The 27,970-nt window shown below is 52.6% G+C and overlaps 1 protein-coding gene and 16 non-coding genes across 17 annotated transcripts; 3 read left to right on the top strand and 14 right to left on the bottom strand.

The window, feature by feature from the left end:
* Positions 1 to 354: 354 nt before the first annotated feature.
* Trnar-ccu lies at positions 355 to 427 on the bottom strand. The gene has a single exon. It is a non-coding gene; the product is annotated as a tRNA-Arg (tRNA).
* A 1,863-nt stretch (positions 428 to 2,290) lies between these two features.
* Trnap-agg lies at positions 2,291 to 2,362 on the bottom strand. The gene has a single exon. It is a non-coding gene; the product is annotated as a tRNA-Pro (tRNA).
* Positions 2,363 to 2,992: 630 nt separating this feature from the next.
* Positions 2,993 to 3,065, bottom strand: Trnak-cuu. The gene has a single exon. It is a non-coding gene; the product is annotated as a tRNA-Lys (tRNA).
* A 495-nt stretch (positions 3,066 to 3,560) lies between these two features.
* On the bottom strand, positions 3,561 to 3,633 carry Trnak-cuu. The gene has a single exon. It is a non-coding gene; the product is annotated as a tRNA-Lys (tRNA).
* A 3,226-nt stretch (positions 3,634 to 6,859) lies between these two features.
* Trnak-cuu lies at positions 6,860 to 6,932 on the bottom strand. Its single transcript has one exon. It is a non-coding gene; the product is annotated as a tRNA-Lys (tRNA).
* Positions 6,933 to 7,127: 195 nt separating this feature from the next.
* Positions 7,128 to 7,200, bottom strand: Trnak-cuu. Its single transcript has one exon. It is a non-coding gene; the product is annotated as a tRNA-Lys (tRNA).
* Positions 7,201 to 8,575: 1,375 nt separating this feature from the next.
* Trnak-cuu lies at positions 8,576 to 8,653 on the top strand. Its single transcript has one exon. It is a non-coding gene; the product is annotated as a tRNA-Lys (tRNA).
* A 1,727-nt stretch (positions 8,654 to 10,380) lies between these two features.
* Positions 10,381 to 10,453, bottom strand: Trnak-cuu. The gene has a single exon. It is a non-coding gene; the product is annotated as a tRNA-Lys (tRNA).
* Positions 10,454 to 10,849: 396 nt separating this feature from the next.
* On the bottom strand, positions 10,850 to 10,921 carry Trnap-agg. The gene has a single exon. It is a non-coding gene; the product is annotated as a tRNA-Pro (tRNA).
* An 859-nt stretch (positions 10,922 to 11,780) lies between these two features.
* On the bottom strand, positions 11,781 to 11,852 carry Trnap-ugg. Its single transcript has one exon. It is a non-coding gene; the product is annotated as a tRNA-Pro (tRNA).
* Positions 11,853 to 12,566: 714 nt separating this feature from the next.
* Positions 12,567 to 12,638, top strand: Trnap-cgg. The gene has a single exon. It is a non-coding gene; the product is annotated as a tRNA-Pro (tRNA).
* A 3,502-nt stretch (positions 12,639 to 16,140) lies between these two features.
* Positions 16,141 to 16,213, bottom strand: Trnak-cuu. Its single transcript has one exon. It is a non-coding gene; the product is annotated as a tRNA-Lys (tRNA).
* A 2,670-nt stretch (positions 16,214 to 18,883) lies between these two features.
* On the bottom strand, positions 18,884 to 18,955 carry Trnap-ugg. Its single transcript has one exon. It is a non-coding gene; the product is annotated as a tRNA-Pro (tRNA).
* A 488-nt stretch (positions 18,956 to 19,443) lies between these two features.
* On the top strand, positions 19,444 to 19,516 carry Trnak-cuu. The gene has a single exon. It is a non-coding gene; the product is annotated as a tRNA-Lys (tRNA).
* A 1,333-nt stretch (positions 19,517 to 20,849) lies between these two features.
* Positions 20,850 to 20,922, bottom strand: Trnar-ccu. Its single transcript has one exon. It is a non-coding gene; the product is annotated as a tRNA-Arg (tRNA).
* Positions 20,923 to 21,529: 607 nt separating this feature from the next.
* Trnar-ccg lies at positions 21,530 to 21,602 on the bottom strand. Its single transcript has one exon. It is a non-coding gene; the product is annotated as a tRNA-Arg (tRNA).
* A 2,585-nt stretch (positions 21,603 to 24,187) lies between these two features.
* On the bottom strand, positions 24,188 to 27,877 carry LOC101612529. The gene is made up of 10 exons (XM_045161296.1): positions 27,646 to 27,877; positions 27,357 to 27,552; positions 27,165 to 27,253; positions 26,818 to 26,979; positions 26,279 to 26,389; positions 25,976 to 26,143; positions 25,490 to 25,712; positions 25,052 to 25,168; positions 24,690 to 24,802; positions 24,188 to 24,287 (listed from the first exon to the last, which is right to left on the bottom strand). Exons 1-10 carry the CDS (start codon positions 27,772 to 27,774, stop codon positions 24,237 to 24,239), a joined length of 1,359 nt encoding a protein of 452 aa, XP_045017231.1. The 5' UTR covers positions 27,775 to 27,877; the 3' UTR covers positions 24,188 to 24,236.
* Positions 27,878 to 27,970: the final 93 nt, after the last annotated feature.

Raw genomic sequence — 27,970 nt, forward strand, 5'->3', positions numbered from 1 at the left:
TGGGACCCCCTGGACAGTTGTCTTTGGGATTCCTTCTGCTGACAGAGGTAAATTCAGCTCCTCAGCAGTTAACTCTTACAGTGACTTAGTGCATCAGTCCAGCTTTCAGCTTCTTTTCCACTCCAAAAGGGGGGAAAAACAATCCGTATTTAGATCATCCCCTATCATGCGTCAACACGACACTACATTGGAGTGACAAAACCCCGTCCAGATTACATAGGAAACTGTGGGATTAAAGGTTTACACCACCACAGTGGGGTGGAACAGACGAATCGATTAAGGTACACGATTTTGTTAGGTATTCTTACCATTGTGTCCTTTCGCAGCTCAAAACATCACTCCAACCTCGCACACTACCCCAGGTGGGACTCGAACCCACAATCCCTGGCTTAGGAGGCCAGTGCCTTATCCATTAGGCCACTGGGGCTGACAGCCAAAAGCTTCTTCATAGACCTTAAAAGGCGTAGCTCGCCGCGGCCCGCTAACGCGTGACGAGTGGTGGCTTCGGGATCTTAACGGAGTGGTGCGGGCGCTCCAACCTGCGCCCCGGCGCTCCGCGCGCTCCTCTCTCCAGGCTCGGCCCGGGCCCCGCAACCTGCGGACTCGGTAGAGACCCACTCCCGTGTGTGCCACCCCGCAAAACCGGGTCGACCCCACCCAGGCGCGGAGCTCTGAGCTTCGCCACCCGCATCCTGGGGCGGGGGGAGAGGGTGGACGCGAAGCGCCCCGAGAACTGCCCTGCGCCCCGCAGGGCACCAGAGGGCAGCAAAGCCCGCCGCCGCGTCCCGGGCGCTGTGGACACAGTGCCTGGACCCTCCCTTCTTCATTCTCGGTGGCCTGGAGCCGCTCCACAGCTTCGGGACGTTGGGGGACACCGCCCCGCCCCCTTCCTGAGGGGGGTTCGAACCTTCGTTCTGGGACCGGGGCTCTGCACGTGCTGGGCACCGGTTCCTACATGAAAATCCTTGCATTTTAGCGGAAGGCAAGAGGAAGGAAGGAAGCCCCGATTTAAGCAAACGAAGCTAAGATCCTAGCTAGTCTTGGGGGTGTGCGCCCTCCCCCCACCGCCCTCTTGCTCTTGTCTGAGCTCCGGGGACCTGAAAAAGGTGCAAGAATGACTAGTGAGCCCGAGGAGGGGCTCAGGCAGAAAACGGCTCTGCAGGCCACGCTGGGACACAGTAACAGGTCGCGGATGCCCGGCTATGTACACCTTCTTTTGATAAACGTGTATTCGTGAGCCATTTTAAAATCAATTTGGTTAAAAAGTAAATAAATAAAGCCGGGCGTGTTGCCTCAAGCCTTTAGTCCCAGCACTGGGGAGGCAGAGGTAGGAGGATCACAGTGAGTTCGAGGCTACCCTGAGACTACGCAGTGAATTCCAGGTCAGCCTGGGCTAAAGTGAGACCTTATCTCCAAAGCCCCCCCTCAAAAAAAGGTTCATTTGAGTTCCTTGTGCAGTCTGTAAATTAGTCACCCGTGGCCACACTGGCATACAGTTTCTTCATTCTCTAGGTTTTCTCTCCCCGCACCCCCTTGGTTGCTTCCTTTTCTGTACAGAAGAGTTTAGCTTCATGTAATCCCACTTGTCAATATTTTTGCTTTTGTGGCCTGTGCTTTTGGGAGTCATATATTTAAAAAAATCTTTGCCCAGAACAATATCCTGAAATGTTTCCCTAACGTTAACAATATTTTAAACCACAGATAAAAATTTAAATTAATGGCGGGGCGTGGAGTCGCATGCCTTTAATCCCAGCATTCAGAAGGCAGAGGTAGGAAGATCTCGAGGCCACCCTGAATTCCAGATCAGCCTGAGCTAGAGCGAGACCCTATCTCAAAAAAACAAAAAAAGCCAAGGGTAGGGACTCCTTAACACCAGCATTTGGGAGGTTGAAGTAGGAAGACTGCTGTGTGTTCAAGGCCAGCCTGGGCTACACAGTGAGTTCCAGGTCAGCCTGGGTTAAGTGAGACCCTGAGGGGACTTTAGGGCAGCCCTAGTTACCCCCAGGAAGTCAAGTCCATGACTACTGAGAAAAGGAGAGAGCTTCCTCCTTGGCAGAAAGCAGCCCTGCGTCAGGGTTTACAACTAAAGTCTAAAAATTCCTAGGGCTTTGAACTGATGGCAAGTGCTAGGATTAAAGGTGTGTGTCACCACACCCTGCTTGTTTTGTTTTGTTTGTTTGTTTGCACTCTAGCCCAGGCTGACCTGGAAGAATTCAGTACGTAGTCCCAAATGCTGGGATTAAAGGAGTACACCACCATGCCCAGTACATTTTTGTAAAAGTATGTGGATGGGCTCGTCCGGGATTTGAACCCGGGACCTCTCGCACCCTAAGCGAGAATCATACCCCTAGACCAACGAGCCATAGGTTTCATGGTGCTTGGTTCTATTAAAGGTGGTGGTGGCAGTGTCCTGGGACAACCATGATTTCACAGAAAAAAAGGGGGAGATTAGAAGAGCGGAGCAGCCCAGAGACCCACTCCATCAGGCTCTCACAAAGTACGGAGATCCTGGAACCCTCCTCGTCCCCTTCCCATGGATCCCATAGTCCTCTTCTTCACATTGGGCCCACAATCAAGGAGTCCCAAGTAGTCCTGCGGTGGATTTAGACTTGGCTCCTTGCTTCTAGCTATGGGCAAAACGTCCAGTCGTAAGCATACTGGGATCTACCAAGATAGTGGAGCAAAGGTTAATGTATCCTCAGGCAAACACAGGTTTCGTATCTCAGAACTCCAGAGTCCAAACCAAAATGTTAAGCCGCCCAACATGGAGTTCAAACCCACAACCCTAAGACTGAGTCTCATGTTTCACGGACCGACCTGGCTGGGGACTCTGAATGGAGCTGGAGGGATCTGTAGATCAGTAAGGGCAGCCTGATTCCCTGGACAAAAAGCCCTCAGCGAGCTTTTTTTCAGAGAGTCATCACCAGGATCTTGTGAGATTCCAGTTAGTGCTCAGCCACTCAGAATACCAAAGTCTAAACACCAAAACGCTCGCCCAACGTGGGGCTCGAACCCACGACCCTGAGATTAAGAGTCTCATGCTCTACCGACTGAGCTAGCCGGGCCCCTTGAACAAGGCTGGGTGTGTACAGTAAGGTGTGGTGGTGTACACCTTTAATTCCAGCACGGAGGCAGAGGTAGGAAGACTGCTGTGAATTCCAGGTCAGTCTGGGCTTCAGCGAGACCCTACCTCAAAAAAACAAAACAACTCGGGAGGCAGAGGTAGGAGGATCGAGTTCCAGGCCACCCTGAGATTACATAGTGAATTCCAGGTCAGCCTGGGCTAGAATGAGACTCTACCTCAAAAAATAAAAATAAACCTCAAAAAACCAAAATAAATAAATAACCAAAACAAATAACAAAAAGCGGGTAGTGTGTGGATCAGTAACGGCAGCGGGGTTCCCCAGGTAAAATGTCCTCACAGAATTTTCGAGCAGGAGGGATGAAGGATAACTCTTGAGACAACAGAGGGCAAGCAAGGGCTATTCATATGGTGCTCATTAAGTAAGCAGTAGCCAAGAATCTCAGAATCCCAGTGTGTAAACACCAAAACACCATGTCGCCCAACGTGGGGCTCGAACCCACGACCCTGAGATTAAGAGTCTCATGCTCTACCGACTGAGCTAGCCGGGCACACACCCAGTTTGTGAGCAGGTGTGTGGGGTCACAGGTGTGTGGGCTACTACGGTGGGTCTGAGGGTGCTAGAAATTAACAACCCAACCCAGAGACTGAAGCCAAAATGTGCTGAGTCCTTGCTCCTTCAAAACCCCAGCTGCACCCTGGCTCAGACGAGGGTTGTGAGCGGGAGGCGCGGCGCCAGCACCCTAGAAAGAGGGACACCTGCCCGTCTTGCAGCTGTGCAAGAAACCAGCTCTACTCACACCCCGCGCAAAACACCTGCACGGGACAAAACCCACGCTACCGGCCCTGGCAGAGCAGGCCCGCAACCCAAGCCTCTATCGGGTCTGGCAGGGCACAACGCACTGCTCTGCCCAGTCACAGGCTTCTCCACGTTGCCCAGACCTGTTTCCCCCCAAACTCAAGCTAAACCAGACAGGTCTCTTGCGAGGCGGAAACCCTGAGCCAGAGTAAGTACCAGGGAGTCTGGAAGGTGGCCAGCTGTAGGCGGCCGGAGGGGAAGCAGGTCAGTGAGCTGGACAGGCTCAGACGTGGGTCAGCAGAGCTCCTCGGGTGTCACAACTGAGGCTCCAACATGACCAGAAGTGCTTATCCACAGTGCCGGGATGACACCCTCAGGGTCCTAATCCAATGACCCTGAGACAAGTTACCCAAGTATTACAAGAGTCCTGAAGTATGGAAGGAGGCAGAAGAGAGCCAGTACAGGAAGACCTAATTGCCTTCCCTCTAACCACTGCGTTACACCCCAGCCTCACTGAATGTTTGAGTTTCATTGTATATTTTTATATCTAAAAGTATTTGTTTCTTTTTCAACCTAGAAGACTGAAAGATCTTTCCATTTCAAAATTATGGGTGGAGTTATTTCACAATCTATGTCTGAAATCCTCATAATTTTCTGTTGCCTACCACCTATAAATGTTCATAGTTTGTCTCCTTCGTGTTTTGAAGGTAAGCTGACCATTTTCAGTGCACATTTCTTTATCTAGGGAATCCTGTGAAATTCTGAGACCATTTGAGCCTGGGTCCTTAGGCCTCACGAGCAAGCGCCTTAACCACTGAGCAGTCTCTCTAGCCTCCTCCTTTTTTTTTTTTTTTTTAAATTTATATTTTTGGTTTTTCGAGGTAGAGTCTCTCACTCTGACCTGTAGTCGCAATGTGGCCTTGAACTCACAGCAATCCTCCTACCTCTGCCTCCCAAGTGCTGGGATAAAAGGCATGTGCCACCTGGCTTTAAATAAAATATTTTATTCATTTACTTGAGAGAGTGAGGAATGGATGCGTCAGGACCTTTAGCCACTGTATGCACCACCTAGTGCCTCTAGTTTATGTGGGTACAGGGAAACTGAATCTGGATCCTTAAGAGTTCATAGGCAAGCACCTTAACCATTAGGCAATCTCCCTAGCCCTCAGCTTGGCATTTCAATGGTCTCTGTGAAGGAGGTCCTGCTCTTTAGAGTTCATGAAGCATCTCCACTCTCTGCCTCCAGCTCACACTGACAGAAGCAGTTGGAAAGCCCCTGGGGCTGCTTTTCAACTTGAACAAGTAGCAATGGGCAGCTGCAGAGAGCTTGATGCCATTTTAAAAACTGCCTTTCCACCATGGGAGGAAACACATCCCTGATACTGAAAACTTAAAACAGGGGTAGTCATGAGCCCTAGGGGTGTAACATCTGCTGATGTCTGGAAAAATGTATATACTATGCTTATCAAACTGCCCAGTAAGCACTTCTCTTAATATTTATATCCTTATATTAACGCTACTTTCACTTTGGGTAGAGAATCTTCTCTTTTCAGATGGCAGTGACTTTGAGATGACTCAGAAGGTATCATAGTGCTGGAAAGAAGTGACTGGAGTACTGAATAACATCTCGATCACACCTTCCAAGGCTCAGGGTCTAATGCGGAAGAGGTGGCAGAAAGAATGTAAGAGCCAAAGGAAGGGTAGGACTCCTTACAACGTGCTCCCTCCAGACACAAAATGGCCTTGATATCCATGACCTCACAGTGCCTGATACTACCTACACAAGACCGTCATAATGGAGGAAAAGATCATGACATCAAAATAAAAGAGAGACTGATTGAGATGTGGAAGGGATATGATGGAGAATGGAATTTCAAAGGGGAAAGTGGGGGGGGGGTATTACCATGGGATACTTTTTATAATCATGGAAAATGTTAATAAAAATTGAGAAAAAGGGCTGGAGAGATGGCTTAGCGGTTAAGCGCTTGCCTGTGAAGCCTAAGAACCCCGGTTTGAGGCTCGGTTCCCCAGGTCCCACGTTAGCCAGATGCACAAGGGGGCGCACGCGTCTGGAGTTCGTTTGCAGAGGCTGGAAGCCCTGGCGCGCCCTTTCTCTCTCTCTCCCTCTATCTGTCTTTCTCTCTGTGTCTGTCGCTCTCAAATAAATAAATAAATAAAAAATTGAGAAAAAAATAAAATAAAATAAAAATTGCCTTTCCATATCCCTAGGGCTCTCTGGCCAGCCAGTCTGTAGCCTACTTGGTGATTTCCAGGCCTGTGGAGAGACCTTGTTGCAAAAAAAAAAAAAAGATGGCCAGCACCTGAGGAGCACAGCCTCCACACTCAGAGGCCCAGCACGTTGGCATACAGCTGGAGAGAGAGCCTAGCAGTCCCCAGGAGGAGAGAAAGGGTGGGGCTGGGAGGCAGGCGGTGGCGTGGGAAGGAGGGAGGGAAGCGAGGAGGAGAAAGGGAGGGAGGGAGGGTTCTTAGAGGTCAGGCTTGAATCTATAGAGCCGAGATCCCACGGTGGAACCACACATGGGAAAGAGAGACAGGATATGCTTTCTTTTTTTTTTGGGGGGGGGGGGACAAAAAATAGTGAGCTCATGCCAGAAACCTTGGACCTTCCACAAGAAGAGAGAAGCACACTCCTAGACAAGAGCCGCTGCCTATATCTGCTCCTTCCTACGTCAGTCCTGTCGTCCTTGGGGCAGGGCGGGGGCCCACACACAGCGGCTGGCACTCAGCCTGACCTGGGCAGCCCGGTGGCCACCACTGACATTGCTAGCTATCCAGAGGGCTGGGCCCCAAATCCAGAAGGTAGGGACCTCTCTGGAAAACCTGCAGCAAAAGCATTGAGGTACCCCCCCCAAAGAGCACTTGGGCAAGAGGGACTTTCGACCGTGCGCCACCCAGCGGCCACTCAGTAAATGTGCAAGACTATCTCCAATTCCACAAAGTTCAGGAAAATATTGAACCGCCCAACGTGGGGCTCGAACCCACGACCCTGAGATTAAGAGTCTCATGCTCTACCGACTGAGCTAGCCGGGCACCTTGTAGGGTTCCCTGTAGACGAATAGGAGTATTCTGAGAGCGTTGGAAAGCAAATAAAATGAGGTGAGACCTGGACACACTGAGGGTCAGAAGTCAAGAGAACCAGGGCATTGGGGGACTATCCGGTGGCAGCTCAGTAAGTACTGAGTCAACGTCTTGGGATTCCATAAACTCCAAACCAAAATAGCAAGTCGCCCAACGTGGGGCTCGAACCCACGACCCTGAGATTAAGAGTCTCATGCTCTACCGACTGAGCTAGCCGGGCACTCTAGCGGTAGCTCTATGGAATACTAATGGTAGACTGAAAGGGCTGAAAAGCAAGTAAAATCTTAAAGAGTGAAGGCACATTCTTCCGTTCTTTGGTGCCAGAAGCCAGAGCTGCAAGGGTATTGGGGGGTGGGGGGTGGAGTGTGTGTGTGGGGGGGTTGCTACCCAATTGCTGTCAGCATCTCAGGATTCCATAAATCCAAATCAAGATGAATAGCCGCCCGACACGGGGCTCGAACCCAGACCTCAGGTCCAGAGTCCCACGTTCTCCAGACTGAGCTAGTCAGGCACCCTTAGGAGCCCTGTTGCCCGTGAGTGGACGACGAAAACTCGCACGAGGACGCTGCAGCCCAGATTAATGACCTCGCTTTAGAAACACTGCCCGCATTTTCCAGGACCAAGAACGCGTCCTCTACCCGCGGCAGCGGGCAGCATGCTGGTCTCTGACGTCCAGCTCCACCTTAGCTCGGACGGGACGCGGAGGCCCCCGTGGACGCTCCCGGAACGCAGTCACCGCGGGCTACTTAGCGGCAGCGCTGACCAGGGCCTCCCTTTCCGCCCCCGCCCCGGCCAGGCTTCCTACCTGCTCTTCTGGGCCCGGCGACCTTCCGTCCACACCTGGTCTTGCAGCCACGCGAAGCAGGTGACCCCGAGCCCCACATGCGCTCGCGCCCCGCTCGCCCCCCGCGCAGACATCTGGGGAGCCAGGCGCCCCGGGGGACCACAGGTGTCGTGATCTCTGCAGACAGGCCACGCAGCAGGTGCCTGTTAAAATCCTGCCCAGACGCCTCTCTTTTCTCCCAAACCTCACCTAACCTAAAGGCCTCTATGGTCTCAGGTTGGAGGTTGCCACCGGGCCCGGGAGCTGGCAGCGCTGGGCAGCCCCGTAGGGGAAGCAGGCAGGGAAGGAGACGTCAGGTAGGATGCAGGGTGCGGGTCAGCAAAGCCTCCGCTGGTCTCCCATGGGCACGGGTCCCAGACTGCACAGGCATCCGCGGTGTCCGGATGGCATCCTCGAGATCCCAGCGCGCCCTGGGCCTCTGCTGGTATTATCCTAAATGTTCCAGGTGGCATTCAAGAAATTGCAAGTAAAAAAAAAAACAAAAAAAAAACACCACAAGCCGGGCGTGGTGGCACACACCTTTAATTTCAGCACTCAGGAGGCAGAGGTAGGATGGCAGGAGGGTGCTGAAAACCAGATTAGTTAATAAAGTCATTTTAGAAACAATGGACACATTTTCTGGGGCCAACAATGCAACCTTTAACCCAAGGCAGCAGGCAGCAAGTGGAATGTGCCTGGACTCTCCGAGATCTTACTTGCTTTCCAGCACTTTCAGTCTACCATTATTAGTCCATACAGTTACCTCCAGGATGCCCGGCTCGCTCAGTCGGTAGAGCATGAGACTCTTAATCTCAGGGTCGTTTCGTGGGTTTGAGCCCCACGTTGGGAGGTTTGTCATTTTGGTTTGGTTTATAGAATCCTGAGATGTTGAGTCAGTACAGTGGGCAATAGGCCGTGAGTTCCAGGCCACACTGAGATTACATAGTGAATTCCAGGTTAGCCTGGGCTAGAGTGAGACCCTACCTCTATCCAACACCCCCCCACAAAAAAAAAAAAGAAAGAAAAAGAAAAGAAAGAAATTGCAAGTGTCCTTAACTATGGAGAAAGGAGGCAGAAAAGTCTGGAATTCAACTGCCATATACACACATATTAGACAAATGTTCTGCTCTTGTGGTACACCCTAGCCTTATCGAATTTTCAGTTATTGGCTGAAATAAGTCAGTATGTTTTTAATTTTATTGTTATTATTATATTTTATTGTATATTTTTATTTATTTGAAAGAGAAAGAGGGAGAGAGAGAATGGGCACGCCAGGCCCTCTAGCCACTGCAAACGAACCTCAGACATGTGCGTGCCCTTGTGCATCTGGCTAACGTGGGTCCTGAGGAATTGAACCTGGGTCCTTTGGCTTTGTAGGCAAATGCCTTAGCCACTAAGCTATCCCTCCAGCCCTATTATATGTTCTTATATCTAAAAGTATTTGAGGGGCTGGGAAGAAGAACCAGCAATTAAAGGTGCTTGCTTGCAAAGCCTGCCTGCCCAGAAGTGACATTAGTGTCTGCTGTTCATCCGCAGTGGCAAGAGGCCCTGGCATGCACACGGAAATAAACAAAAAAAATTTTTCGTTTGTTTGTTTTTTGAGGTAGGGCATCGCTGTACCACAGACTGACCTGGAATTCACTATGTAATCTCAGGGTGGCCTCAAACTCAGTGTCCTTTGCAGCGCAAAATCTTTGTAATTTCATGAGGTCCCAGTGATTAATCTGTGGTTTTATTGCCTGAGCAATCGGGGCTGTATTCAGAAAGTCTTTGCCAAGACCAATATGTTGAAGGGTTTCCCCTACTTTTTCCTCTAGCAGTTTTAGAGTTTCAGGTCTGATGTTAGGGTCTTTAATCCATTTGGACTTAATTCTTGTGCATGGAGAGAGAGAAGAATCTACTTTCATCCTTCTGGAGATATATATCCAATTTTCCCAACACCATTTGCTGAAGAGGCTGTCTTTTCTCCTCTTTTCTTTTTTAAAATTTATTTATTTACTTACTTTTATTAAGGACATACTTTATGGGCTGGAGAAATGGCTCAATAGTTAAGGCACTTACTGCAAAGCATAAGGATCCAGGTTTGATTTCCCAGTACCCACATAAAGCCAACAAAGGGGCGCACGCATCTGGAGTGTGTTTGCAGAGGCTGGAGGCCCTGGCGCATCCCATTCTCTCTCTCTGCTAGCAAAAAAAAAAAAAAGTTTAAGCCAAGCATGGTTTTAATCCCTACACTCAGGAGGCAGAGGTAGGAGGATCACCAAGAATTCTAGACCACCCTGAGACTACATAGTTAATTCCAGGTCAGCCTGGGCTAGCGTGAGACCCTACCTTGAGAAACCAAAATAAATAAAAAGAACTATTTTGTGTGGCCATATCATGTGTTGGAACTATCTTTTCCCTCCTCCCTGCCCCCATTCTGCAGGGGGCCCTCCTCAGTGGGGTTGGTGGTGTTCCCCATGGAGTGGAGAAGCAGTCAGTTATTGGGCCAGAAGCCAGGAGTACAAGGGCAATATCCATCCAGTTGGTGTTGAATATCTCAGGACTCCTTGTAAGGTCCAAACCAAAATAGCAAACCGCCCAACGTGGGGCTCGAACCCACGACCCTGAGATTAAGAGTCTCATGCTCTACCGACTGAGCTAGCCGGGCACCTTAAGAGAAGTTCATTGCCTTTGTGTGTGCATCACAATAGATGGCCTGAGGGCGCTAGAAACAGAAGTAATGAAGTCATTTCAGAGACCACATTTCCAGGACCAACAATGTGTCCTCCACCCAAGGCAGCAAGGAACACGCTGTGAGAGGGAGCCCCAGGCACTCTTCAGTGGGTTCCCACCGTGAAGAACACTCTTCTCTTAAGGTGTGCAGGAACATTTTTCCAAAAAAGCAGCAGTAAGCTGTATGTTTTATTTAAAAAACAAACAAACAAACAAACAAACAAACATGCCTTTCTAAAAGGTGACCAGAGTCTCAGAAGTGAGTCTAGATCCTTGACTGGCATCTGGGGAGAAAAAAATAGGAAATAATTTAGAGGGAAAAAAGGACATAGGGCTCGTCCGGGATTTGAACCCGGGACCTCTCGCACCCTAAGCGAGAATCATACCCCTAGACCAACGAGCCACACCAGTTACTCTTCTGGTTGTACTTTATGACGGTGGTGGCATCCTGGGGCGGGATTTGTAGAGTCAAGCTGAGAGTCAAATTTCAGACATGCCTAGAAGGATAAATTCAAACACTGAGGAAACCCAGCGTCCCACCCATCCCCACTGCCCAGAAGTGAAGTCTCACAGCTCGCTGTCCCCACGGTCTTGGCCGGCAGTGGCCACTCCAGGCAGAGCTTGGCAATCCACGCTGGCCATGCAGCAGCTTGTTCTCTGGACGTTGCGGTCACTGAAGCCAGACAGACAAACCCTCAGCCTATAGCCCCGACCCCTGGGACTCCAGCCTTGGCAGCGTTGGGGGGGGGGGGGCACAGTCTCCTGAGGGCCCAGCTTGTGACGCTGCAGAGCTGTGCTCTCCGCTTCTCTTTCCATCCCACCCTGCCCAGCCTGGCAAAAAGTAAGGAAGGACCCCCAACCCTGTCCGGAGTGTGGACCCCAGGAGTGACCCTCGGTTCCCTGGACTGGACCCCGGTGTGTCAGGCCACCAGCCAGACCCCACAGCCAGGCAACCCCTAGAGATGCTCCTCCATCCCCTTCTCCCTCACCTAGGGCTGTCGGTGAGTCCCCTGTCACCAGGTGAGAGACGCCAAGGGGGTGTGGGGAGGACACCAAATGCCTTGGCCGGGGTTGGGAGTCCGTCGTCCACCGAGCCCAGAGATTCTAGCAGATCAAAGCCACCAGTTTCTTCTCTATCTTTACTGAGAAGTTCCCAGCCTCACTTCCCCTCTCACTTTACCAGTAGGGACCTCTATTTCTCAGTCGTCCACCTTTGCTGAAAAAGCAAAGTGGAGGGGGGAAAAAAAAAAAAAAAAGACACAGGGCTCGTCCGGGATTTGAACCCGGGACCTCTCGCACCCAAAGCGAGAATCATACCCCTAGACCAACGAGCCACCGCGCACCTGGCTCCTGCCCCCTTCTTCAGGAGAGGGAAGGTGTGCCCTGGTGTGACTTCCAAGTGAGCTCACACACACGTGTAACAGGTGGCAGACCACCCCGAAGGCTGACCCTAACCCTGAAATGAGCTGGTATTGGCTTGTACCAACAGGCGTCTCGCACCCTAACATGGCATTTCTTAAGAATGGAACGTGGGGCTGGGGTTCGCAGCGCGACCCTCCTCGTGGGCCCAGCCACGCGGGCGGTCCCGACCACAGCCCCGAGCGCAGTCCCAGGCCCACCTCGCTCTGCTCTGATCCGCGGCGCCCGGCGGCCCTGCCCACGACAGCCCTCACCCTGAGGCTCAGCCTTCCAGAGGCAGCGGGCATTGGATGGCTGTGGTCCAGGGAGCCCGACGCCAGGGGACGCGACTGCATCCTATTGGCTGAGCTGTGGCAGCGGGGGCATCCTGGTCGCCAACTGCCCCAGACCCCCACGCAGCCCTCGGCCCTGTGTGGGGGTGATTGGACCGCGGGCTGTTGAGTGGCCGTCCTGTTCCGTACCTGTGCGAGGGCTCCCTAGGAAATAGTCTTTTCCTCCCCGCCCTGTCTTCACTTTTCCCCTCCCAGGATGACGGCAAGGAAGGCTCAACCCATCTGAGGATGAACTCAGGCCTGCGGGAGTGTGGACATATGTGCAAGAAGTGTTGGAGAAACAGAGACCAAGTAAGGGGCTCGTTGGTCTAGGGGTATGATTCTCGCTTCGGGTGCGAGAGGTCCCGGGTTCAAATCCCGGACGAGCCCTGAAAAGGAGATCCAGTCCAGCCTTTTTTTCAGGATATTTTTAGTTACTTTTGTGGGTTTTTTGTTTGTTTGTTTGTTTGTTTTGAGAATACCAAATGTAAAGTTGGAAATCTCTGATCAGAATTAATACAAAAACTGCATCCAGCGTGGGACTCGAATCCAAACCCCCAAATTAAGAACCTCACGCCCTACAACTGAGCTACTGAACCATCTGGTAAAATATCACAGACTCCGGGGCCACTATCCTTCCTCTCCTGCTCTTCAGCGACAATGCCTTGGTGTCTCCAACCGTAGCACCTTTCTTGGGGACGGGAGCCAGTTTTGGCCAATGAGGCCTGCGTCGAGGAGTGCCGGTCAGTGAGCTAGAGGAAACAAGGCTGTCCTCCTACAGCGGCCGCTTAGGCCCGTGAGTGTTCCTGGGTCCGAATCCCACACGAGGTCACAGTGTTACCAGTCAGCCGGCTCCCATTGTCACCTGTGGGATAGGCAAGAAGTCAAAGGCTGGTGTTGGGCAGCTCCTGCAAGGCCCTCCGGAGAGCCACGAGCGCGCGGGGAGCAGTGCAGCGCAATCGCAGAGGGCGCCCTCTATTGCTAAAACTTCTCCTAAGTGGGGGCACCGGGACCCCGCTCTAAGAAGCCCTCAGGAAGTCAGGCTTGCATCCCCCTTTGAAGCAGCTGGGATTTTTCTTTTTTGTTGACAACTTCCATAATTATAGACAACAAACCATGGAAATTCCCTCCCCTCTCCTGCTTCCCCCTCACAAATCTACTCTCCACCATCTCCCGTCTCCCTCTCAATTAGCCTCTCTTGGAATTTTTTTATTATTTATTTATTTGTTTTTTTCCAGGCAGCTTTTCTCTTGCAGCCCTGGCTGACCTGGAATTCCCTATGGGCCTCCCCAAGTGCCTGGGTTGAAGGCGCCGGCCACTACCGCCGGCTCCTCGCTTTTTCTTTGATGTCATGTTTTCCTCCTCTGTGAGGGTCCCGTGTAGGTAGTACTGGGCGTTGTGAGGTCATGGACAACTGAAGAGTGCACTGTAAGCCATCCTCTCCTTTCTTGGGCTCTTACGTTCTTTCCGCCACCGCACCCACAATGGATGCTGAGCCTTAGAGGTGTGATAGAGATGTCTCAGTGCTGAGCACTCCTCTGTCACTTCTCAGCACTATGGTGCCTTTTGAGTCTTCCCAGAGGTCACCGCTTATGACGTCCCCTTCCCCCATCATAGGTCTGCAGTATCAGGCACACAGTCCCTGCTGTGGAAAGGGCCTCCAGTCCAATCAGTAACTATTTTGTTTTGTTTTGTTTTGGGGTTTTTTGTTTGTTTGTTTTCTTGCTTTTTCTAGATAGAGTCTCGCCCTAACCCAGGCTGACCTGGGATTCACTATGTAGTCTCAGAGTGGCCTTGAACTCAAGACGCTCCTCCTACCTCTGCCTCCCGAGTGCTGGAATTAAAGGCATGAGCTACCATGCCCGGCTCATAGTGGGATTTCTTTTTTAATTTTTTTTGGGGGGGGGTCTTTCAAGGTAAGGTCTCACTCTGGTCCAGGCTGACCTAGAATTAATTCTGTCATCTCAGGGTGGCCTTGAAGTCATGGCAATCCTCCTACCTCTGCCTCCCGAGTGCTGGGATTAAAGGCGTGCGCCACCACACCCGGCTCCGCGATTTCTTAATTCTCAGTATTGGCCAGCGTCACAGCTCCTGGGCCTGCAGTGTCTAAGACCCTTGACCCTTCAGGCTCTGGAGCTCTCTAGAAATCCGGCAGTGGCTATGATGTGCAGTTGCTCTGTGGCTTTTCACAGCCGTCCATCCTTCTTCAGCTTTAGCACTTTCCCTACCCCTGCCCGCCCCCTTGTTCCTGCCTTGACAGCTCCTCAGACCCCACCTCTGGGGAGGCAGTTGCTGCTGCTCCACTGTCTCTGCACAGTAACAACTCAGCCCACACTACTGAAAGTAGGGAAGGACAGACTGCCCAAGAGAAGTCCTTCAGTGAGCCTAATTTTGCAACAAAGGTAGTGCCAAAGAATGTCTGTTAGGAGGGGAGCCCCACAAGTGAGCAGAAATCCAGCTTATAGGGCTGGAGAACCAGTGTCTTGCACCAATCACAGCACACCTTACATGCAAATGAAGGTTTGTGTTTGCACCAATCACAGCACACCTTACATGCAAATGAAGGTTTGTGTTTGCACCAATCACAGCACACCTACATGCAAATGAAGGCTTGTGTTTGCACCAATCACAGCACACCTACATGCAAATGAAGGCTTGTGTTTGCACCAATCACAGCCGTCCCTCCACTGGCCCACCAGAGGAAGTGGTACTAAAACAGTCCTGGAGGAAGCTGAGCTTTCTGGAGCCGGAGCCACAGAGCTATTAATCTGCTTACAATCACCGCATAGCTTTCTCCAGACATCGCGTGTGTGCACGTGTGCTCATCAAGTTCTTCTTGGAAGCTCTCCTTCCGATGTTCCTTTTCCTCTAAAGAAGCAAAGATGTCCAGGATGGGGCAATCTGACACTCTAATTAGCAGCTGTGGGACTCTCACTGCCCTGGCTGTCTTGAGCAAAACAATTGTCAAACGGCCAGACTGGCCTTATGCCAACACCATGGGACACTCCACGGGTGTCTTGAAAAGGGCCGGAGACGTGATACTGCGGGTTTTGGTCACTGGAGGAGTTTCAGAGAGCTGCCAAGCCTGAAGGGCCAAGGATCTCTGACACCCCAGGAGCCTTAACACTGAGGTAATCCTGACACCTAGACCTGCCAGAAGCTGCAAAGCTCGTTGCTGCTGTCGAGGAAACGGTCGGAGGCCTGCACAGGAGTTATAACAATACTGTTGTTCCGCCTGCTGCCACAGCACGCAGAGGCCAGAGGCAGGGGCACAAAAGTTACATGTACACCTACAACTCGAACTTCAACTCGCCTACCTGTGACCTCCATCTGCATAGAGCAAGAAGACCCCAAGCCACACTTCTTGTCTCTTCCTTTCCTCTTGTTCCTTTCTTTTCTTCCTCCCTCTCCCTTCTTTCCTCTCTCCATCTCTCTTTGCAGAGCAAAAGAACCCCAAGCCACTGTGAACATTTTTTTCTTTCCTTTTCCTCCCCCACTGTGGATACCTCCAACTCAGTATGTAGCTCAGGGTGACCATGAACCATGGATCAACCTTTCTCCACCTACAACTAAGAACACCAGAAAAACCACTACTGAGGTTATGAAAAGCACAGCGGACATGGCAATGGCAGGGTACCTGACCAGCATTTAGAATTTATTTTCTGAATTAATTAATGATTAACCACTGAAAGAGAGATCTTCCTTAAGTCTTTTCTGTCTTTGTTGAATCCATGTGGCCTTTTGCCCAGTCACAATTACTTGCCGAGAGCCAGGCCTTTAATCCCAGCACTCGGAGAAGGCAGAGGTAGGAGGAGTGCCATGAGTTCAAGACCACCCTGCGACTACATAGTGAATTCCAGGTCAGAGACCGTACCTCAAAAAAAAAAGCACCCGCCCAATGTGGGGCTCGAACCCACGACCCTGAGATTAAGAGTCTCATGCGCTACCGACTGAGCTAGCCAGGCAAGAATACAGCTCCTTATCCTGGACCCGGAGGACACCATTCTCTACTAGGCTCCTTCCCCGCCCTGGGAAAGCAGCCAGACAGCAGCACCTCCAGGCTGATGGACCTGAGCTGAAGAGAAGGAACTCATGCTGGCGGGGAAGAACTCCACGCGCTGGGACGTTGGGATGCTGTTGCACTGGGAGGTAAGGGTAGGACCCTGAGTCCCTGCTTCTCGTAGAACTCCAAATCTTTGCTCGGTGCTTAGTGTTTCTATGGCTCCAAACTCTTTTATTCTATTCATTTATTTGTGTGTGTGTGTTTTGTTTTCTCTTATTTTGAGGAAGGGTCTCACTCTAGCCCAGGCTTGATGTGGAACTCAGCAACCAAGGCTATCCTCAAACTCACAGACACCTCCGACCCCAGCCTCCCAAGTGCAAGGATCCCAGGCATGAGCCACCTCACTGTAAACCTTCTTAAATAAATGACTCAGGGAACCAGCCTCTGCCACCCCCTTGCTAACGCGTATTCAGGGTGGCCAGTGGGGAGGTTCTGTGGGTCATTTTACTTTGTCTCAGGATAGAGTTCCCAGCCCAGCCTACCATGGCCAATGTCTTTGGGGGGAAAAAAAATTCTATTGACTCGGCAGAAGCAGGAGGATTGCAAACTTGAGGCCAGTCTGACAACATAGTGAGATCCATTCCCTGTCCCCCAAAGAAAAAAGAGAAAGGAAGGAGAGAAGGCGGGATATCCCGGCTCGGTTACTAGGCTGTAAGAAGGTTCCTGAGGGAGCTGCCCTTTGTCTAGAACTCCCCACTCTTCCCCACCACCCTCACTGGGTGAGGAAGTGTAAGGAACTTCCCTCAGCTCTGGCCTAGCCCTTTGCTGCCCCTAAAGTCCAGCCTCTAGAACAGCTGCCACCACTGAAGGGGTGGCAAAGCTAGAAGGAAGGGGAAGCCTGGGGCAGTCTGCAAGCGCAGACTCAGCTCGGAGGCGAGGCTTCATCCCCCTCCTTCCCAGCACCACCATCCGGCACAGCCACACCTCAGCTTCAGGCCCCAGTGATCCAGGACCAGTCCTTTCCATTCTTTTTTATTTGCAATCCTCCTACCTCTGCCTCCCCAGTGCTGGAATTAAAGGTGTGCGCCACCATGCCCAGCCTAAATATATTTTTTGAGACAGAGAGAGTGAGGATGAGCACACCAGGGCCTCTAGTCACTTCAAACTCCAGACACAAGCAATACAACCTGGGTCCTTAGGCTTTGCAGGCAAGTGCCTTAACCCCTATGCCTTCTCTCCAGCCCTCCTTTCCATTCTTCCGTTGTTGGTTTTGTTTTTTTGAGGTAGGATCTCACTCTAGCCCAGGCTCACCTGGAATTCACTATGTAGTCTCAGGGTGACCTGGAACTCACAGCGATCCTCCTACCTCTGCCTCCCTCCTTACTTTCTTAAAAGCCACATCCTCCCTCAGTGGAGCTGATCCCCAGCACGATTACTCCCTACCATCCTGGATTTGGGGCACAGACACTTAGGAGGACAAGTGCAGAATGCAGCCAGGAGCTCAGCCCCCACTGCTGAAGGCGCAAAGGAGGATTCGAGAGGCATCCTCTTCATGTACTAGGAGAAAGCCAGAGAGGCTGGCCTTTAACTTTTATAACATTTCCAGGAGTGGGTTGGAATGCACCAGGCTGGGACGTGCAGGTCTACTGAACTGAAGGAGTTGGGACAGCTTCCTGGGAAAGACCCTCATACTTCCCAGGGCAATGCTGGCTCTCTAGGGTCATCAAGCTCACATACATGCACGCTTGAACTCCACTAGGAGGGACCTCTCCTCCCAGGTTAGCCATTTCCCAGAGAATGGCTACTTCAAGGGCAAACTCACCTGTGAAAATCCAGCCACCTTTTGGGGACCACTTGAGAAGTTTCAGCTGTGGGTGAGTTTTCCCCTCAGCTGGGCCTGGGTCTAATGGGCTAGCTTTAGGCCCAGGCCCAGCTGGGAGCCCCAGCCCTTACTCCCACATGTGTTCTTTATCCCCTCCAGCTCCCCATGGGCAGGAGCTCCTCCATCTTCCTTTTCTCTCTTCTCTTTCCACAGTTTTCCCAGCCCCTCCACGTGGGATCTCTAGCCATGGGTGTCTTTCCTTGGCTCTGTTTTTTCCTCAATAAATATGATGATTTATCCACCATGGACGTGCCTGCCTGTTCTCTGAGGGCAGATAGGATGCCACCTTCCTTCTCAGAAACTGAGCAACAAACTTTCATTGGCGGTCACCTCCTCCTTGCCTTGCCCAAATAATAATAAAATCTATTAAAATGCTGCTGTCCCTTCGGTGTGCAGAAAAGAGCCACAGGGGAGGAGAAATTGCGTTGCCACGGGGACCTCTCGCCTTTGGCCACCACGAGGCTGAGGGCACAAGGTCTCTGCCTGCGGCTTCCTACTCTTGGCTGTGAAGGTCACCTCTTGCAATGTGGAACAGGACACGGAGTAGCACGGAAGGCTTAAGACTCCTCTGGGTTCCCGGGACCTGGCCGCACAGGGCCTCCAGCCCAGGGCTGAGCTTCGGTCCAGGGTCCCACCGTGTCGGAAGGGACGGTTGGTAGAACCCAGAAGAGCACAAATGGCTGAGTTCTTAGCGTCGTCCCCTGGATGTACTTTGCATAAGAATAGCACACCTGGAAAAAGAAAAATATAGGGCTCGTCCGGGATTTGAACCCGGGACCTCTCGCACCCAAAGCGAGAATCATACCCCTAGACCAACGAGCCACTGCGCCTGATTTTGCTTCCTCCGGCCTTTGAAGGTCCCAAGCCGAGCTCCACCCTCTCGCCCGGGATACGATCCCTTCTAGAACTCTCCTCTAGAGTTCTCCAGACAGCTTTCCCCACGGATCCAGGGCGGCGGCCTGCGCGAGCGTCGTGGTGGAGCCCAGCCCGAATCCCACCGCAGTGAGCCCCAAGGCCACGAGCCCCGGCGAGCTGCCGGGGAGGAAGGTCCTGAGGACGACCGCCGCCCGCCCTGCTCTGGAATCCTTCTCGGCTCGGGGCAGAGCTGTCATCGACTTGCCTCCGACCTTGCGGCTCCCAGGAGCCCGCGGGGACCGCCAGATCCCGGGTCTGCAGCCAGCGGGACCCGTGCGCCCGGCGCCTTTGCACGTCGGCGCTGAAGCCCGGACGCAGCGCGCCGCGGGCACCGATCTAGAACACGGAAGTGAGCGCACTCCGATTAGCCTGTGGGGAATTGCTCTAGCACGACCGCCCGGCTAGCTCAGTCGGTAGAGCATGAGACTCTTAATCTCAGGGTCGTGGGTTCGAGCCCCACGTTGGGCGAGTACTTTTGTTTGTCTCTTGCAACTAACCAAAACACCCATCACGGCACTGAACACTACTGACTCCACTTGATGACTTCCCCTGAGAGGGATTTGTTGCTGAGTTAGTGAGACTGTAGATTCCACACCCCTCCCGATTGCGCATTTGCCAGTTTTTTTTTTTTTTTATATGGTATATATTTTATATACTTAACTTGAATATATGTACTCCAGAGAAGGAGGATCCCAAATGGGGAGGGTCTCAGAACTCAGGAGAATTCAAGGATGGCCTGGGAAGAGGCGCTGTCTAAAATTATTTGTTTAAAGAAAATATTTTGTTCTGTATAAGTGACGCGGGTCAAGAAGTGGCTCCTGAGACATGTGGCACTAAAAGATTATTATTTTACTCTACTGGTGGCTTGTAGATTGGGAAATTTTATTATATATATATAGTGTGTGTTTATGTGTCTATGGGCACGCCAGGGCCTCTTGCTCCTGCAAACAGAATGCAAAAATGCCTGATGCTGTTATCACTTTTTTCTTTTTAAAAAAATATTTCTGACAACTTCCATAATTGTAGACAATAACCCATAGTAACCATCACCACTCTTTTCAGTACAGCTTTATGTGGGTGGCTGGAGAACTGAACTCTGGTCGTCAGACTTTGCAAGCGAGCGCCTCTAACCACTGAACTATCTCCTCAGTCCTAGGAAAATTTCAGCCTAAAGTTAACTTGTTCTGCATGGATTAATAAAAGGAAAATATTGGACTGTTTCAAACATAAGCCAAAAAGTAAATGCCATTATGTTCATTTGCATCCCCTCACCGCCGCTGAGCTATATTTCTAACCTCAGCCTACAATTTTAAAGTGAATCAGCATTCTGTTGTAACACTCTAACTGTATTTATACAGGTAGATAAAAAGATAAAAATAGGAAACAATAAAATTGCACACTTGAAGGAAATGAAGAATTAATATTTTTAAAATATTAACTATAATTAGTGGTTCTTATGAACAGTGTACAAGATGCAAGCAAATGCTTTCCTGAAGACTGGCGATGTGTACTCATTATTTCTTTTTCTTTTCTTTTTTTTTTGTTTGTTTTTACTCTAGTCCAGGCTGACATGGAATTTACTGTATATTCTCAGGGTGGTCTCGAATTCACGGTAATCTTCCCACCTCTGCTTCCCCAGTGCTGGGATTAGAGGCATGCGCCATCACGCCCGGCTGTACTCCGTATTTTAAAATAAAATATTTGAAAATAAGATCCAAAACCCTGGTATATAATTACTTTTACCTAGTTGGTAATTCTGTTCCCCCTACCTGTTGTAGGTAGCCTAAAATACTACCACTATTACCCCGGGTGGGACTCGAACCCACAATCCCTGGCTTAGGAGGCCAATGCCTTATCCATTAGGCCACCGGGGCTGACGAGGTGACAGCGGCCGAGGACTTCCAGCCATTGCTCTCACCCTCCCTGCTCGGACTGCGTAGTCCGCGCGCGCTCGGGCCACGCGCTCCCGCTCGCATCGCCGCCGCCCGCGCTGCGAAACACGGCTGCTGGGTTTTTTCTAGGCTCACTGGTGTACTCGGAAGGGAAGGCGTCCCGGGTTCAAATCCTGACGAATCCTTGAGTACGGGGACAGCTGGTGAGGGGACGCACCGATGGTATTTCCAAGAGCACAAACCTGGGCGCTGATGACACCGAATTACGCACAACAGCCCATCAGAGCACTAAATGCGCGCGTCCTTTGCTTGCCCTCGGGACGGCCACCACGCCGAGCGACGCACTGCGCACCTGTCCGTCTTCCTCCCCTGACCTTGACAGTGGTTCGCGGGGGGGTGAACCGTGGTGCTGCGCCGGCCTCCCGCGCGGCCGGGCCCGGGACCCGAGGCGCCAAGAGGCGTCCACGGAGTCCGTGGGCGGTGAGGAAAAAAGAGAAAACAGAACTGCGTGGCAGGGTGTTCTAAGCACGCGCAGCTAGCAAACCCGATAGCAAGACAAACCTTAAACTGAGTTAAAAAGTAAAGACAGCGACCACGAAGGGACTCGAACCCCCAATCTTCTGATCCGGAATCAGACGCCTTATCCATTAGGCCACGCGGCCCTGCAAGCGTTTGGTGCTTATCTTCCCCTATAAGGCTTTTAATGGCCTGCTGCGCATGCTCAGAACGAGGAGCAGCCCCGCCCCTTGAGTCTGGCATTTCCGTGGCTGAGTATTATTTTTTGCTATGCATATCGTGCATAATATTATCTTCCCCATGCATATAAGCTAGTACATACTTCTATTTATCTTACATAGTACATCATATGCTTAATTCACATTATACCCTTCTACTCATGTCTATTCTCAACCCTTATGACTGCATGAATTGAGGAATTCCAGTTCAAAAGGAGATTGCATGCACCATTCTGTCAGGCTGCCACGACTTCCTTTCTAATGAGAATGACTATCCCCATCCTGTCGTTGGTCTCTTACTCTACCATCAACCCGCCAGGGTCGGGTCCCTCTTCTCGCTCAGCGCCCATATTAATGTGGGGGTCGCTAACTATGATCTTTACAATTCATCTGGTTCTTTCTTCAGGGCCATTAGATCTAAGAATCCCACTCAGTGATCTTAAATGAGACATCTCGATGGTTCTGTGTCTATCTCACACCAACGACCGGATGAGCTGTCAGGCAGATGGTATTTTTTTTAATTTTAGGAGATGCACCGACTCAGCTAAGCCTACGACGGCTTGGAACCGGGGTATGTCCTGTAGCTGGACTTCACCTCTGTGCGTTGAGAGATTCCCCCCGGTTCCGAGAGTCCCTTGAGGCTCTCTCCGCACTCATGGTCAGGGTCAGCGCTCCCCTGGCCCCTCTGCAGAGGTCTCTTCCAGTCGCCTGCGTTTCCACGGCCACGTCTGAGAGCGGGTCGTGGTCCCCAAGCTGACCTTTCCCCGCGCCCCTTTCAGCCTGGACCCTCCCCTGCCGCGCCGGGCTCCGCAGTCCAGCCTCGGGCTCCCCGGAGCGCCGGCGCCCTTGGGTGCCGGGAACGTGCCGTCCCTCGTCCTGCGGCACAGACCGCGGCCGAGCGAGCCGGAGCGGGGACGCGGGCAGCGAGGCCGTCAGTCTTGTAGGCGGAGGCGACACCGAAGCGAGCTGCGGATCTCCAGGCAGGTCTTTCGCCGCTCGTCGCAGTCCGGCCCCAGAATGTCCAGCTCACACAGCCGCCTGTTGACCTGAGGGACTGCCCGCATTCAGCCTGAGCCCGGGCGCTGGGCCCTACGGGGCTGGAACACCCAGCAGCTCTTGCCAGTAGATTTTTTTTCCCCCTTTTCTTTGTTATTTTCTTACTCCTCCCTCTCTCTTCTCCTCTCCCCCTCCCCCCCCCCCTTTTTTTTTTCTTTTTCTTTTTTTTTGAGGTAGGGTTTCACTCTAGCTCAGGCTGACCTGGAATTCACTATGGAGTCTCGGGGTGGCCTCGAACTCACGGTGATCCTTCTACCTCTGCCTCCCGAGTGCTGGGATTAAAGGCGTGCGCCACCACACCCGGCCTCTCCCTTCTTTTTTAAGGTTTAGAAAGGACCCAGGTTCAATTCCCCAGGATGTGTAAGCGCATGTGCTGGTGTTCATTTGCTGGAGGCCCTGGTGTGCCCATTTCTCTCTCTCTTTCAAAGAAAAAAAATTTTTTTTGAAAGAGAGAAGGAGCCAGGTGTGGTGGTACACGCCTTTAATCCCAGCACTTGGGAGGCAGAGGTAGGAGGATCACCATGGGTTTGAGGCCACAATCCTGAGAATACATAGTGAATTCCAGGTCAGCCTGAGCTAGACCAAAATAATAATAATAATAATAATAATAATAATAATAATAATAATAATAATAATGATAAATTAAATTAAATTAAAAAAATAAAAAAGAGACAAGGAAAGAGAGCTCCTGCCATGTAGAGGGCTGGAGATGTTGGGGGGGGGTCTCCCCTCCTCTCAGCCGGGTCTCAGGCTGGGTCTAGAGGAGAGAAGCTTCCCAGAACTTGGAAGTTCAAGAGCCAGCCAAGTGCTATTTTTCCTTTGTGAGGCAGTGTTCAGAGGTACTCCAGGCTGACCTTGAACACAGGGATCCTGCTGCCCCTGTCTCCCAGCTACAGGGAGGCACCACCACATGACTCTTGCCTGCGGTTCTGTAAGACCTACAATTTCATGTGCTATTTGAACATCTTCTGAGCCTCATACTGCCCCCAAAGACCTGCTCTCACCAGAAAAGCCTCCACCGCCAGATGGGAAGACTCCCCACCCTCAAGATTCACTGTCACCCAGATGTGCTGAACCCCCTTGACCTCAGCATAATAAACCTCACCTCCCCGCCAGCCTGTGAAACTAGTCAAATGAACCAAGGCTATCTTCCTGAGCTTTCACTCTCCTCTCTACGTGGGGGCTTCCTGCAGCCCCTGCTGCCTTTGCCTCCTCCTCCTCCTCAGTGCCCCCCCCCATAGGCCCTGCATGGTATTTTGGTGTCCTTCCCCTGAACTTTAGTGTATGTGAGTAAAGTAGTAACTATTGAGCTCATTTGACCTGCGTTTGGTCATCTTGTACTGTGAGGAGAGGCCACGCTTCCTTCAGGGGTGAGGAATGGGGGGGGGGGGGTGAGTGTGTGAGGCGATGGAACACTGCCACCAGCCCAGTCCCTCTATCCCTGATGTCCCACCTTGGTCAGCAGCTCAAGCAGGTCTCCTCCAGGGTTGGCTCTGAGGACTTCCACTAAAGTCTGGATGAAGTCTGAGCCCTTCTCGTCCCGATAGGCCACACAGCCTAGGTCAGAAGACCAGGGTCAGAGAGTAGGCCTCGGGCCTTCGCCCTTCACCTCCTAACCCCCAGGAGCCTGTGATGGGTGGAAGAGGGGTTAGGAGCACACAGAGGGGATCCCAGGAATCGGGTGGGAGGCAAGGAATTCTTGCATCTGGAGCAAGTTCCCAGTATTTGCAGGGTGAATATATGGGTAGATTCAGTATAGGCAAACATTTACTGTGGACCTACTAGGTACTAGGCACTGGGCAGGAGCATTTACAGCCTGGAGGGCATAGCCAGCACTTAACAGGAACTATGGATTGCAGGAGGAAGGTGCCTCTGCACCCCAGCCCCAAACCAAGCTTCTGCTGCCCCTAAGGCCACTCCAAGTTTTAGGTAGGGCAGAATTGCCAATGGGCTTCTTACCCTCTGCAGTGGCGTAGACAGCCAGGATGTCTGCTTGGCCTGAGCTCCAGGAAGTGTGGCTGCCTGCAACATCACCGTGCTGGGACTCCAGCGGCCCCAGGGTGTTCCCACCTCTAGCTCAAGATCACCCACAGGGCAGTGGAAGACAAGCAGGGTGGGAAAGACAGATTCAAATCCAAAGCTCAGCCCACCGGCAGAGGGCCACGTGCTCTAAGAGAAGCCCTGCTTCTCAAAGTCTTTGTGGCTTAGGAAGACCTTTTCTTCCTTAGCTTTAGCAAAGGGGTGACGGTGGCAGCAGGACTCTGGACAATTCCTACCACCGTCCTGCTAAGCCCACGCTCTAGACAGAAGGAAGGACCCACCTTGGGCATCAGCATAGACCTGGAGGACATCTGCCCGGGTAGGGATGGCTGGGGGTGCTCCCAGCCAGCGCCTGTACCAGGGGAGCGCTCTTGGCCCCACACCAGGGTCCCTGTTCCCTAGGAAAGGAAGGCACAGATACTGTCACTGAGCATCTGGGAATGCCTCTGGGGTCCAGTCTCCATATGAATTGTAAGCGTGGGGAAAAGTCCAGATCCCAGCCTCTAAAATCCTGGGGCAGGCCTGCTAGACCAGATATTCATAGCATTGAATGACCAGGGCTCAAGTCTGCAGACTTGACTCTAGGAGAGGATGGAAGGCGGCAGGGAAGAGCCAGCTCTTGGGCTTCCTGGAGGAGGCAGAAGGGGAGTGTGGGAGACCAAGGGTTGGGAGAGGAACACGAGGGCAGAAGTGGGCAGCCAGGATACAGGGCTGCTCACCCCCACGGCAGGCCTGAAGCAGGAAGATCTTGGGGCGGCCTCGCAATGCTCGGCAGCAGCTCAGCTCCTGCATCAGCATCTCTGGTTGTACTTCTCCCCCATCGGCTCCCAGCAGCTGCCCCCGTGGCCCCCCATGGGCCATCAGGGCCACAAGAACACAGCTCACAGGGCCCCTGTGGGTGTCCAGTCTCTTCTGGAAGTGGACAAGCTCCTCACAGAATTCCTGGTGTGGTCACAAGGTTGAGACTGGAGACAGAGCCACCTAGCTCCTGGCTGCTCCATGGGACTGAAGGGTCTTTCTCCAGACTTGAGACTGGGCTTGCTTTCCATGGCACAGAAGCAACAACTGCTCCATGCACGCACCAGGAAGACAGGGCCCACTAGACATGTGGACACACTTCCTGCCTGTGATGGAGAAAGGGTTCTAGGGTCCCAGGGGAGGAGGTATCCTTCCTTCTAAGCACTATGTTTTGGGCTTCCACTCACCTGAGCTGTAGGGTCTGTCCTCAGGGTGACCTTGAAGCCCAGAGCTTGGCACAGGTCCACTAGTGCTGCCACGTCACACTGTGCCCCTGCCCGGTCTCGTGTCACAACCAGGAGGAGGGCGGCCCTGGCTCCCGACAGGTCATACTGTGCACTGGGCTCTGGGTTTGGCTACACAGAAGGTTATGGAGTCTACAAAGAGGCCTGCGGGAATCCCAACTCCACACCTCCCTACCTGGGATTCCCTCAGCCTCTGCCCCACCTGCGCCTGTAGCCACATGACTGGACTCTCCCCCTCCCGCTCACCTCCGGCCACCAGGACTCTGCATGCCCCAGGCACAGTGCACCCCTCAAGGAGCTCTGAAGGACTGGGCAGTAGATGTCTCCCGAAGACTCGTGGGCCACCCTACGGAAGAGCTGGGAGGGTGGAACCAAAGATACGTCAAGGGCCTGTTTGGTGGGGAGCCAGGAAGGAAGCACAACCCAAAGCAGAGGGTCAGGACTCAGGGGTAACTACAGACTCCTGGGGTCACCTGCCATGGGAAAGGGCGAGGATGGTGAGGGAAGAATGGATGTAGGCAAGAGCAGGCTCTGGTCCAGACTCATGTTCATTTCCCTGTCCCAGGGGACCTGGGTGCAGGGGTTGGAGGCGGGCCTATAGGAGGAAGGCACTTCCTGGAGAAGTACTAGGCTGAGAGACCGAACCTACTGCAGCCCATCATCCTCACTTCTGTATGGCCCAGGTACCACCCACCCACCCAGTGAAACCTTTAGATCTCTAGACCAGACCTAAGCCAGTCCCAACCCTAGCCACAGGGTCCCCAGTCACTGCATCACTGCATCACTGCACCAGTGTCAAAAGAGGCAGCTGGAAGCACCAGCGTGGATGCCAGGAGCACAGGGAAGGGCACTGCCGACACCGAGAAGGGACAGCGTGAAGCTGGCCAGGAGAGCAGGGAGGCTGTGCCATGCAGAAGGCAGAGCTTGGCAAAGGCACAGAAGGAAGCCTGGAGTGCAGGGAAGCAGGGGTCCCGTGCAGAGGCATGCCCCGAGGCTGGCGCTGTGTGCAAATACAGGCTCCTAGAACGGCTGCAGCAGTGCACAAACAACTTTAACTGGACAGTACAGTGCAGCCAGGGGGACCAGAGGTCCAGCCTCCCCTTCCCCCAGCACTCTCCCTCTGGGACCCCACCTCTGTCAACAGCTGCAGCAGCGACCAGTGAGGAAACTGACCACAGATCTCCCTCAGGCCAGTGAGGAAGGCTCCGGGCTCTGTGGAGGCTGGTGGAGAAGCAACACTGGAGGGAGGCTCCCGACTCTCCTGCCCATCCCCCCCCACACACTCTGCTTTACCAGAATTGGGGTTCCCTGCCCAGCCACTCACCCTCGAGGCCACTAGAGAGCAGCAAGAAGATTTTGGGGCAGCCCTGCAGGGCCCTACAACGACTCAACTCCAGGACCAGTGGCTGTGGCTGCCTCAGCTGCCCAGTGGGAGCCACCAAGGCCACCAGGGCACAGCCCACAGGGCCCCTAAGGGCATCCAGCTGCTCCCGGAACCAACCCAGCTCCTGGAGGAAGCCCTAGGAGCAAGAGCCAAAGCCTGGCCTAAGTCTGATGAAGACCCTCGTGGGACGTGGGTTTGGGGTCAGGCTAAGCAGCTTGCAGGGACTCACCTGGTCGGAGACCTCCCTCTTCTCATAGGTTTCAAAGCCCAGTGCCTCGAACAGCCCATCCAGGGCAGCAACTGCGGTGGCAGACACCCCAAGGCTGCTAAGTGTCAGGGCCACCCTTGAACCCTGCATGCTGTACTTCCCCTAGGGAGGAAAAGCCAGAGCTGGGCTGGGTTAGGACTCAGCTGGATGTTGGAAATGGGCTGAGCCAGGTTGGTTTCCCACTACCTTTCTCCCCAGGCTGTCCCGAGCATCCTCCAACTGCGCAGCCACCTGTAGGGTCCCAGCTACCAAGAAGGCCATGACGGCCAGAGGGCTTCCTCCAAGC

The sequence above is a fragment of the Jaculus jaculus genome, chromosome 11 (genome assembly GCF_020740685.1).
Source record: "Jaculus jaculus isolate mJacJac1 chromosome 11, mJacJac1.mat.Y.cur, whole genome shotgun sequence".
NCBI classification, from domain to species: Eukaryota; Metazoa; Chordata; class Mammalia; order Rodentia; family Dipodidae; genus Jaculus; species Jaculus jaculus.